Source organism: Pomacea canaliculata, linkage group LG11 (assembly GCF_003073045.1).
Source record: "Pomacea canaliculata isolate SZHN2017 linkage group LG11, ASM307304v1, whole genome shotgun sequence".
Classification (NCBI taxonomy): domain Eukaryota; kingdom Metazoa; phylum Mollusca; class Gastropoda; order Architaenioglossa; family Ampullariidae; genus Pomacea; species Pomacea canaliculata.
This window is the reverse complement of record NC_037600.1, coordinates 4,733,980-4,746,278: the sequence shown is the minus strand read 5'-3', so window position 1 is coordinate 4,746,278 and position 12,299 is coordinate 4,733,980. Positions and strand designations below refer to the sequence as shown.

At 36.1% G+C, this 12,299-nt stretch overlaps 1 protein-coding gene across 5 annotated transcripts in view; it reads left to right on the top strand.

The window, feature by feature from the left end:
• Positions 1–12,299, top strand: part of LOC112574678 (rab GTPase-activating protein 1-like) — a 40,342-nt gene that overhangs the window by 7,898 nt on the left and 20,145 nt on the right. For 3 of the 5 annotated variants that reach the window (XM_025255901.1, XM_025255898.1, XM_025255899.1), the window contains 4 exons: positions 7,713–7,733; positions 9,775–9,958; positions 10,728–10,996; positions 12,014–12,080. In XM_025255901.1, the coding sequence (XP_025111686.1) occupies positions 7,713–7,733; positions 9,775–9,958; positions 10,728–10,996; positions 12,014–12,080 (541 nt within the window). The remainder of the gene's footprint in view (positions 1–7,712; positions 7,734–9,774; positions 9,959–10,727; positions 10,997–12,013; positions 12,081–12,299) is intronic. The other 2 variants (XM_025255902.1, XM_025255900.1) reach the window with 1 other exon arrangement.

The window sequence follows — 12,299 nt, the reverse complement described above, 5'->3', positions numbered from 1 at the left end:
GAAACAGAAAGCAGAGATTACACTTTCATTGGCATCCAAAGCTAGTGGTGCTGTAAAAAGACCTTTTGATAAAATAAATTGAATAAAATACTCCTCTTTTCACGGTTCTTTGTTTTACAGCATTGCTAAGTACCTGCGCTTGTTACCTGCTTATCCCACATGCTTGTAGCTGCACATTTAATTTGTCAGTATCAATGCTTTTAGCAAAAAGTGTCTGTTCTTCACATCACACATATTTTATTTTGCATTCACGCCTCTGGAGTCTTGCCATCAATACATTTTTTAAAATATCTGTATGACGTCATAGAATTTTTTTCTTTTTAAGATGATTTCTATAGTTACAATGATTAAGATTTCTTTTTTGTTTTGAGATACTTCTGTGGGTAGAGCATGGCACAATGGATAGATTTTTTTTAAGATGTCCCTGTATAGATACAGAAAGAGTTTCTGTTATTAGGGTGAACATAGCAGGTCTAACAGCTTATGTGCATTGGAGAGGCTCTTTTATTATCAATATTACCAATATTGTTTGAATTGGTGATGGTAGCAGTTGTTTGTGTATGCTGGCAGATCTCTGAAAACCTCACTAGCACACCAAACATAAGGTGTCCTTGGATGTCACTTGCACTAAGTAGAGTTCAAAATATGGTCTGTGATATGTTGCATAACTGCAAAAGAAATATGAAAGAAGTGAACCCACATTTTGGAAAAAAAGGATGGTGCTTGACACCTTGGAAAAAGGAAAACTACTGGTCACATGAGATGTGATTTCATGTGCTGAAAGTCTGCCAAAATTAACATTATTAGAGTTCTTTTTTTATACTACTGGATGTTGTAAAATAAAAGAAGCATAATTGTTCTTGAACATATTAGCATACCTTTTATATCAGTTGCAGTAGGAAAACACTCCATGTGCAGCAGTTCTTACGGATTCAGTACCAGTATATTGTACAGATGATTTATGATACCTATACTAATATTATTTTACAGCCTTTTTCTGATGACCATTTTTCTAATTTTCACCTAATTTACATTATTGGATTATTTCTGGACAATTTCTGTTGTAAAGTTTTCTCAATATGGGATAAAGTAGAGGCAGCTGTGTCTTACTTTTAATTTCTTACTATAGTTTCTCCTTTCAGTTGTGCTGTAAACCCTCACTCTTGGGCAATGGGGAACTCATATCACCCAAGAGTGAAGGTTTTTGGCACCTACTCAGTTTCACACAAGACAGGCTTAAGTGGCAGGCCTTGTCAGCTGCCTCATCTATCCATGTGCTCCCACCAACAATGGGTACCAGTCAACAGACAAATGAATGAAATTACTGTGGGAGTAAGAGTAATAGTACAGATTCGCCCTAATGGCAGTCAGATATTTCTCTGTCTATACTATGTTCTTCATTTCTGTCATTAACTGGTGGATGATGATGGTGCCTAAAGCCTTGTGACCTTGTTGTCTGTCTGGGATTGATCTCTATAAATAAAAATTACTATTATGCTTGCGTGCACTGATATGAACCATTAAGGAAATAGCAGTTGCTGTCAGCATAATGATTTCAGTAGATTTTTAAAAATCTTTTTGCTTTTAAAGAATTACCGGGAAAATATATTTTTTTTTAAGGTCTGGACTGAACTCAATACTGGATAGCATTTTTCCAAAGAGTGTGTGGACAAATATTCCTACACTAATTACACTGGTCGACAAATTTTTTATAAAAGTCATGTTACTGAAATAAAGTTAGACATTTCTTATAAATTTTTATGTCCTCAACATGAATATGACAATCAAAGTTGGCTCTAGTTGTTTTGTAATCTGCAATAATTGTTGTGTAATGAATGCATGTAATGTAATGCATGCTAATATAGTTATTGACCTATGGTTAATACATGTAAAAAAAATCAAATCATAGACTACTTCTAAATTTCTTTGCCTGTCTAAGTACAGCTGTTCAGGAGCATCTCTGGGGAATGTCCAGCAATAGTCAGCCAGTGCGATAGTGGGCAATTTTCCCTGGCATCTTTTTTCAGTTGCTGAGATACCTTGATGAAAACATTCGCCATTTTAATCAATAACCATACCACAGTTGTTAAGTAAGAAATCCAGATGGGAATGAAGTGGATCTTTAGACACATTGCAGCCAAGTTTCTGATATTTCATCAGCATATCTTTTACTAGTTCCTTGTAGTTCTCTGCTTTAATATTCCAGAGAAGGTTTGTAGACACTAGATGAAATGCATTCCACGCATCACCCTGCAACAGGTTGTTGAACCCGTCATCTTTGAATAGCTTTCAAATCTTAGGACCCGCAGAAACTCCCTCTTTAATCTTTGCCTGCACTGAGTCGAGGGAATTTTTCATGCAGGTATAGGAAAGCTGGTGAAGTCAGGTCCATGGCTTTTATGAAGTTTTTCATCAAACCTAGTTTGATGTGAAGGGGTGGTAGCAGGATTTTGTGAGCCTGGGCCAGAGCTGGGTGCTGGATATTCTTCTCTCCAACTGCTACATTTTGTCTGCATGTCCATCCCTTCTGCAAGTAGTGCAATTCCCTTGCTTAACTATCCCATTCACACAAGAAACACGTGTATTTTGTATATCCCTGCTGCAGTCCCTTTAAAAGGGCAACAATCTTCAACTCACCACAGAGGTGCCAGCTGAACTTGTTATACTCAATTAAATTCAGTTGCTGCTTTACGTTGTCATATGTCTCTTTCAAGCATGAGCTGCGGGAATAGATAGAAGACGGTTTCCATTGTGCAAAAGCACAGCCCTAAGACCCAGTTTCGACGAATCTACAATGTCTCCATTTTTGCGGGTCATAAGTGATTTCTAAGGTATTCATGAGGCCCTTAGTATCAGAACTGATACCAGATTATGTTCCTTTGTGAAGAAAGGCTCCAACTGCTATCAGCACTTTTGATATGAAGTAATTGCGACATCATCTTGAAGATTCCATTGTTGAACCTAGCAATTCTGCCTTATTCTTGGATAAGTCCAAATCATGAACCAGGTCATTTAGTTCTTCCCGTGTTATTCTGTGTGGGGTTGATGATGCACCACAGTCAAAATCTGGATCACTGCATGCTGACTGACCAGGAGAAGAACAGATCGTCTCATCCTCATCAACTGAATCAAGAGAATATTCTGCTGGATGTTCAGGAATTATGTAGAATGTTATTGCAGTCCTACTGGATAAATTTACACAGTGAAAGATAGAAAAGGAACTGTATCAAATATTTTCCAAACCAGAGCCAAACAATAATTTTTCATGGTCATATTCATGTTCAGCACACCAAGATACTACAGATTAGGACCTTTTAAAGTCAGTAATAATTCACAGTGTTGTTTAATGGGCTAGTGAATGAAACAGGTGAGTCAAGTTTTGGGAAGAGTTTATTAACTTTAATATTTACATAAAGTAATTTTAAATCTGTGTTGTGTAGTTGGTGGCTATGGGACTTGAAATTACTGTCAGTGCTCACTGAAAAGGAAAATTGTGGTCACTGTTGCCATGGACAAAGAGCCAAATCCTATGGAAAATTGGACTTTAGAGTGGAAATGCTACAGCTAAAGAATTTTAGGAAGGTCTGCATCATTGAGATACAAGCCAATAGACTTCACATTCAAAGGAAAAGATAAAAAACTGCAGCAACAGGAATGTACTTGGGTATGCTTAAAGGTTGGACTTCTTAGACTGAATAAAAAGAAAGGTGAAGGGTGTGTTAAAATGCATCCTGTTATATCAGCTGTGGGCGTCCTGCATGCTAGCTAGGGGTACAAAGTATCAAGCACGTAATGTCTGTGCTAGCCAACAGGGGTCTGAGATGAGCTCCAAGCCACTTAAAGCCTGTCCCCTAAAGTAGACCACACCTCATGTGTGCCTTACATTGTCCTCGCCTCTTTTCTTCTCCAGGCGGGAAGAAGTTCAACTTTTAAGTTGTCAAAACCATAACCAATGCAGAGGTGCGATCATATACTAATTAGATAGGCATGTGGACATTTTGGGCTAGTTTGAAAATAGTAATAGTTTTGGAAATGATCATGTTGACCTGTGCCAGTATAGTCACCATTTCACTCTGATAGATTTTTTTAAGTTAGCAGCTCTTTGAAGGAAGGAATGCACCTATTGTGGACTTTACGAAAAAGAAATGAGTAAATATTTTGATTAAAATTGGATAATGCAATAGTCTCCAGATTCTGTGCACAGAGGCATCTTTGAAGATAATAAGTGTCTGTCAGCGGCTCAGACTAAGAAAAGACGACAAACATTTTCTGATATTCTGTCAGGCTAGACAGTGCAAGTAAGGAATTGTAAATCAAAGTAAAAGGAAATGCAAAAGCTGGATGTTTCTTTTCTATAGATATTTCAGAATTGGAGATGAGAGCAATTGATCACCTATTGAGTATTGATGCTTTGCATCCCTGCTTTCTCTGTGCACGCCATTTGACACTATTTTGCACCATTTTTCACTAGTATTTTATTCCAATGTACATTTCTTTGGTTTTTCACTTAATGAAGTGCATGAAAAGCACCCTTTTCAGCTGAAACTGGTCTAGACCATAACATATTCTTCAGGGTTAAAATTAGTATTTCTGGCTTGGGGTGCTGACTGTTGCTTATTGACAGCTTGTGTATAGCCTGTTGCTGTATATCACTCTTTGGCAAGCATTGTCATCTTTTTTTCACATTTTTGTTACTTTAAAGCTTCACTGGCTATGTCTCTCATCCACATAATCTACTTACACAAAGGTTATTTGTAAAAGATAGGTAATGCTCACTTTAAAAAATACAATGAGAAATTAAAGGTCACTGAACTTGCTTAAAAGCTGATTTTTATTTCAGGCATTCGCCTTTGGCTAACATGTGGTAAAGACAATAATAAAAGATTTAAGTAGCCACATTATTTATGCAACATGTATTAACTGGCGCAGTACATTGCCAGCCTTACTCTCAAATCCCCTACATGCTTTACAAATTCACATTAGTTTTTGTCATATTTGTAGACTTCTTCCTTGAAACAAAAAGCCAGTCTACCTGATAGCTCAATGATAAACATTTAAATGAAGACATTACTACACCTCATTAAGATTTGCAAAAATCTACTTAAATCAGGTCATAACTGAGAGGAGTCTTAGTAAGGAAATCAACCAATCGCATTGAACCTAAATTCAAGTTAATTTATTTAAATGTTGAAAATAAAGCTCTTAAAACCATATCATATTTTTAATCCTGTATTTTTTTGGTTTATTTGATCATACTTAGTGATTGTTCCACTGGTGCACTTGGTTGAAAATTTATAGGAGAACTAACTCTCCATGCAACAGCAATCAATAAACATATAAGGTGCTGGACAAAGATGCCCTTTTAAAATGAGCTATATGTATTTTTTTAATGTAAATTCTTCACCAGAAAAGTTCTAATAGAACACAAACAGTCACAAGAACCTTATTTTTATAAATAAGTTACTTCTACAGAAGGTTGTAAATGAAGCCCAATTGACAACTGAGTGCTGGTAAAGAAAGACAACAATGAATGGAGGTGGGAGCCTAGTAATTTTGACCCTAAACCTTATCCTTGCACCTGAATCTAATAGTGATGATCATATCATCCCAACACCCGAAGTCAAGAAAACCCATGCCAAGGCTAAATAAATGGCTTAGCAGTTGCATCTGTTTAATATTAATTGAACATCTGATTATGAGCTTCCAAACTAAAGAATAATTATGACAAGTTTGTCACAAAAGTGTTTAAAGAGAAAATTATGTTTATGCACCATTGTGAGATTTGTTCTCTGAATGTGTATTGTCAAGTATCCATTTTGGTCATAATTTTCTTTGGGAGTATAGTCATAATAACAATGAAGGAAAATATTTCTGTGAAAATTGTTAGGGTTGTATCCAAGTGGAGGTTGCAAATACAGAAGGTCTTAATGAAAAGGTTTTACTCTATTAGCTGTCTTCATCAACCTCAGAGAGGCATTGACCAGTCTCCACTTGTTTAGTTTCTAACATTTAGTGCATGTTGTTTGTTTGTAGAACTCATGGATCATTTGCAAAAATACCTTTGCTTCAGTTGAGTAGTAGTAATAATACTTTTGCCAAGCTACCTGTTGTATGCTTCACTGTAAAGTATGACCATATTGGTACACAGTAATTTTATACCTATTGTATTGGCTACATTTTCACAGAATCATCTAGACTTCATAATACAAAAACTGCAGATAGTAGTTATTCAATTTTTGTTTAAGATCTGATAGTGACAGTATTGTATGGATATTAATTGACTGTTAACAAAGATTAATTATGCTGAGTGCTTACAGACTGCATACAACATAGACTGAAACATAACTAGCAGTGCAGCATAGAAAGGATAGGTCAGTCGTACAGCATCTTCATTGTACCAAATGCTGTTACTATGACCAATACTGGTACTGGTGGTAGGGTTGTATGTGTCCTTTTTAACTGGTCAATTATGGATGAACCTTTGACCAAGCTTATATAAGTGTTTATATAACTGTCATGTAAAAAACATTGCCAAACTTGGTGAAGGGTTTATTCAGTTGAGAAAGCTTTGGTGGATGGGTGTCATTTTTTTTTTTTTTTAGTGATTGTGTGTGTGTGTGGGGGGGGATGTAGAGTGTTGTAGATGGGGTAAGATGATTAAGCGGAGAGCACACCTGAGTCTTGCTAGAATGTCAGCAAGGAAGTTGTTAGGAGGGAAGATCTCTTTCATGCGTGAGAACCAATAGCATTGAGCATTAGTTATTTCCAAGAGCATTGTCATGTAGGTGTAAACAACAATCTAAAATAAGAGTAAAGAGGGTTAGCTAGCGAGACTGCTTGCACTGTGTTGGAATTTAACAGTAACAAAGTTATCCAGCAGTTGTAAAAATTTAAGATTTGTTTTTAATCATAAAATGGTAAATTATTTGGGTAAATCTAGCAATTTAGAGAACAGAGTCTGTCTTGGAAAATAAGACCACAAAGTAGTTGTGTGTGAATCATTCCTAATTATGCAAATAATAAACATTGTTGTCACATTGTGTTTATGTGATACAAATAAACATAGGATTTAGGAAAATAGTTCTTGTTATCACTTTATTTCCTATTTTTTTGTGTCAGACCCACAAAGGATTTTCAGACCATCTTATTCATTTAGCAAAAATAAACCACAGAGAAGTGATTTGTTCTTTCAAGAATAATCTGAAAGCTCTCATCATTATTTATCGTCAGATTGTTGTGGCCTTGCACATTGATGAACATTTTCTATAAAAAGATACTATGTTCAGGTATAAATGTGAACTGGCACCTAGAAAAGAGTGATCTTTCGTGACAGACTGTTGGTGACTGAAGGGGAAAGAACAGACACAAACTGATTATGACTAGCATTGCAGAAACTTACAAACTGCTAATGTTATTCAATGGTAATACATGTAAATTTTACAGGATAACTTGTGATAATCAAAGGGTGGTTGGGACATTTTTTAAAAAGGAACATCCTAGTAGATTTAAAAAAAAAATACAGTTGTGTTATATCCATGTTTACCTGTTTGTGTTTGTGCAAGTTGTACTTTCTGGTGTAGGCATGTTTTTTTTCACATTTTAGTGTGATCTTTGTTCTAATGCCAGTCCTGAGTCTTGTTTTGATAAGAGTAAACAGTTGACTTAATAGTTGTGTCTGCCTGTTCTGATGTGTTGTTTGCTGTTCCTTGCAGACCTTCAGGTGGATGCGTTAGGTATGAATTTCTGTTTGACAAGCTAGTGTATTTCTTCTTAATTTCACAAAGCCATTTTTTAAATTGAATTTTCTGCATCAGTTCATTGCATCATGATTTGTGCTTCTTTTAAAAAATAAATATTTTGTTTGATTTTTGTTATAATTTTCCTTTTTTTATTTGTAGTGCAAGCCAGAATACTTAAAAATATGATGCCATTCCAAAATCAATTTTCATTGTTCTTGCAATCAGTTTGCCTCATTTATCTCTATTTTTGTTTCTTTTTTATAATTTGTTCATTGTCATTCATTATTTTGCTGTTTGGTAGGTTGGTTGGGTGGTTGGTTGGTTCTAACATCAGATCCTTTAAGATGATTTTTAGCTTATGTGCAATGCTCCTTGCTTTCAGTTTGCAAAGCTTACGTGCATTGCAGGAACAGTACACATCTTTGTTGAGTGTGGATAGTATTTTGTTTACCTAAGAGACAGACTGCTTTTCTGTATGTGATAAGGGATTAGACACTTGTTACAAAAATCCCATCTTTGTAAACAGTTTCTTAAAATGAGTAATTTTTAAACATGTTCTGAAGATTCTTTGAAATGATTCAGTTTTCATATGAATACCACAGTAGGAAAAAAGTGAGCTTGCTGATATCTGGTTGAAGTCGAAAGAGGAGAGGGGGAAAGAATGCAATTGGGTGTATTTTCACTTATTTGAGAAAGGGGTGCCTAAAGCTAAACCTTGCATGCTGCTGTTAATGTTGTCGCCATTGCCTGGTGTCCTAGCTTTGCTTTGCACTCACCTCACTTCATTACCTTTTTGTAAACTTTCACCAGTCTTTGGTTTGCTTGAAATGTAACCTATCCTTTGCTTAATGCTGCAAAGTATCTGCTAGTATCAAATGTCCAGAGGTGATTCCACAGAGCTAAGGTTCTCAAGTTGCATGCTTGTTTTCCGTCCTTTAAATCTTGGACCATTTTATTAAATGGGTCAGAGATGTAGGATTAAAAAAAAATTGTAATGACCTCTTGTGAAAATCATTAGAATTATGGGTTATTTACTTTAGAATATCTTGCAGGTGTGATTATAATCAGTGTGATTATGTCTTCTCAAACAGGGAATTTAACTGTAGGGAAGATGCCTGTCATAGTCTGCTGAGGTCATGTCTTGTGGAGTATACTGCTTAAGAACATATCAATAGAGAAACTTGTCTGCATTTTTGTTAAGTGAAGAATGTTATTTATGCAATTTAATTAGCTCTCTATCCACAAGAATGCCCGGTGGCCAAATGCTATGTATCTTACTATAGCGCAGCTTTTTCTCCTCAGCTTGAGAAAGCAGACTGCATATCACTGTTTACCCCCATCCCCTGCAAGCTACTATTGCTTTACCCCCTCTCACCACCTCCACCAACCTTTTCATTTTTGTGTGTAAGGCAGCTTTCACAAATCGTTTTGTCTCAGTAAAACTAAAAGTGGAAATCTAATATTTTCTGTGTATTTATTCTTGCCCATCTCACCATCATGTGTTTTTGTATATGTGTGTGTAAGAGAGAGAGAAAGAGTGCACGTGTAAGTGAGAGGGTGTATGTGTGCACAGAGAAGAAAAAAAAATTGGATTAAAGGAATCAGTGCTGGTTCTTTCCTTATATACTGCTATGTCTTTGTGATTTTGACTTTTCTTCTGCCCTCCCCCCAACCCCGCCCAGAAATTAAAAAGTGATGAAATATTATTAGAGCAGCCCACTGAGTGTGGACAGCTGCATTGCTGTTGACTAATGATCTGGCCTATTGGGACAGCGGGGTGCATTCTATTCTCATGGAAAATGATTTGTATAGTAGTTTTCCTCCAGTTTTCTAGCTTATTTTCTCTTTCACCTTGCTTGAGATCATTTAACTGCAGTCTAGGTATGCCATTCCAAGAGCTAAAAATGAAAAAAAAGCGCCAAAAGCTATGGAGTGTCTGGTGCTACATGTTTAATTCCAAATAAGAAATTTTTAAGTTCCAGAATTTGCTTTTGAATTCTGGTGGTTATTTATTTTTATACTTTTATTTTTGCAGATTACTTGATCCTGGTAGCAACACAGACATTGCCAGCTTCCGAATCCATCGCATCCTTTTTTGTGCACGAGGACCACCAGACAGTGCTGAGAAAAAGTGCTTTGCATTCACTTGCAGCCATGGAGACAGTGCTGAGACGGCTATTTTTCAGTGTCACGTTTTCCGCTGTGACCTCAGTGAAGCAGTAAGTTTCTGTTTTGTTTGTTTGTTTTTTTTTTATTTTGTCATTGTTTTCTCAAATTTTTCCTATAAAAAACGTGTCTTGACTTAAAGTCCAACCACACTGCCAGCTTTTCCATGCAGTAGACCCTGCTATGATCACATAGTTTTGTGCAACTAAAGAAGTAACCTCTGATTGGATGAGAAAAATGGTGTCAGTGGTATTCGAAAACTAACATCATGTAGAGGATATATATACTCTCTTAAATGAGAATTTCCCAGGAAAAGTTCTAGTTTGGTATGACCAAGCCACATGACAGTAAATGGAAAGATGGATTTTATGGGTCATTGTTTTCTGAATTAATCTGTTTTGTTTTGATATATATGTGTGGGAGTTTTCCAAGATTCTGTTAAACATTTGCATTTGCAGATAAGTGTTTTTAATATAGGAAGTTTTATTTGAAATATGTGGACGGAGGAAGAAATTGTACAGGTTTGAGAAAATTTTTAAAACTTTGGCCTTTTTTTAAAAAACTTAAATTTGTAGACTAATAAGCTACTCTTTTCCAGAGTTAACCAGTAAAGACTTTGTCATTATTTGTCATTGGTAAACTAACTCATCTGTAATACGTCAGTCATTCAAATGCTTTACCTCTGCATATCTGAAACTCAGATTATGAAAGTATAATTTTCAGGTATATTTTGGGGTTTGTAGTAGATGGTATACTGTTTGACCAAAAAAGGATCATTCTTTAGTTTGAGACCTAAGAATTTTTCCTCCTATTGTGTGTCAGGTAGCCAAAATACTGTACTGTTTTGCAACTACATTCCGCCGTGTCCCCAAGAAAGAGCATGGCACATCAACAAGCAGTCTGACAGAACTTCCAGATACTGAGCAGGATTTCACCTTCACAGTTGGCCTGGAATTCAAAGAGGATGATGGCAAGGGCAGCTACTCTACCTGTCCGAAAGACAAAAACATTTTCAAGTTCCGAGTAAACTCTGAGAAGCGACTTGCCATCACTGTTCAGCACGGTGGCCCGCATCAGCTGAAAATAGAGAGGTAAATTTGTAACTGTAACACACATGAAAGATGAGTAGAGATGTACAGTGATGTCACAAGTGTATAGATTAGTGATTTGCAGCAGTGACCTTGGTTGATGTAGCCTAGCAGGATGACGAAAACTGAGATACAGCAACCAAAAAGTCATGTAAAGATGCAGTGTAAGAACATGTCAGAAACCAATAAATTTCTGCCTGAACTTGAGTCTGTGTACAATACATTGTGACTAGTTGACAGATTAAAGAAAGGAAGGCATAGTGGTAAAGCAGTGTCAGGGGGGAGGGAGGAGTAGTAACATTAAAAGCTTAAATAAAGTTTACTGGCTTATAAAAGTTTACAAAGTTTAAATAGCGTTATGGTTACAGAGGCAGGTAAGAAAAAGGGAAGTTTTGAGCATCCGGGAAAGAGTGAGTAAATGACTGAGGGGTTTAAAAAAAGGAACAGTTTAGGGTTTAGTTTTCCTTATTAATGAAACATGAAAAGAAGGAGAAAAATAAAATATGCAAAATTTTCGCCTTCACAGACTAAAAAGTATACATTGTTTTCTAACCCTACATTTTTATTGTGAATCAGTCTCTTTTTCTCTCTCTATTTTTTGTTCTGGAGTGAATAGTTTCTATTACAGACATTTTCTTAAGTAGGAAAATAGCCCCAACTAACACGCTTATAAAAATACATTAATAACAGTATACACATTTTCTTACAACTGGTCCAGACAAGGTCCACACAAAACATTTTCTATTATATAACCAAGGACATCTAATGTGCAACACTAACATCACATTGTTCATCCATAATCTCGGATTCACTGTCACTGCAAACATTTAAATTCATTTTTAGATTTACAGTAGATTTCTATAGACTCTTTTTTTTTCTTTTTGTGGAAGATGATTGGATTGTGGGGTTGGGGGAGGGCCAGTAGAAGCCTTGGGAATATACACCACTATAAATCTATTACCTTAGCTTTGCTTGAAAAGGTGCAGTCCAAGGGAGTTAATATGAGACTTTGTGTCACAGGTGCTTTGGCTTGCTGATATCACCAGGGCGCAATGTCAAGCACAGTGACATGCAGCTGATAGAACTGGTAATAAGATCGAGAGAATTTGTTTGCAATCTGTTCTTTTATTGTTTTACTTCTTCTGCTTCTCATTTTTGCTCCTGTTGCTTTCAGGAAATACAAATTTGTGTGATTAAAGGCTATAATAATAATGGGTACTTATAATATGCAACATCATTACCAAGATAGATCGCACTCTCTGCACAGACCAGTCATGATAAATGAAAAATAACAGTGGACGGTGAG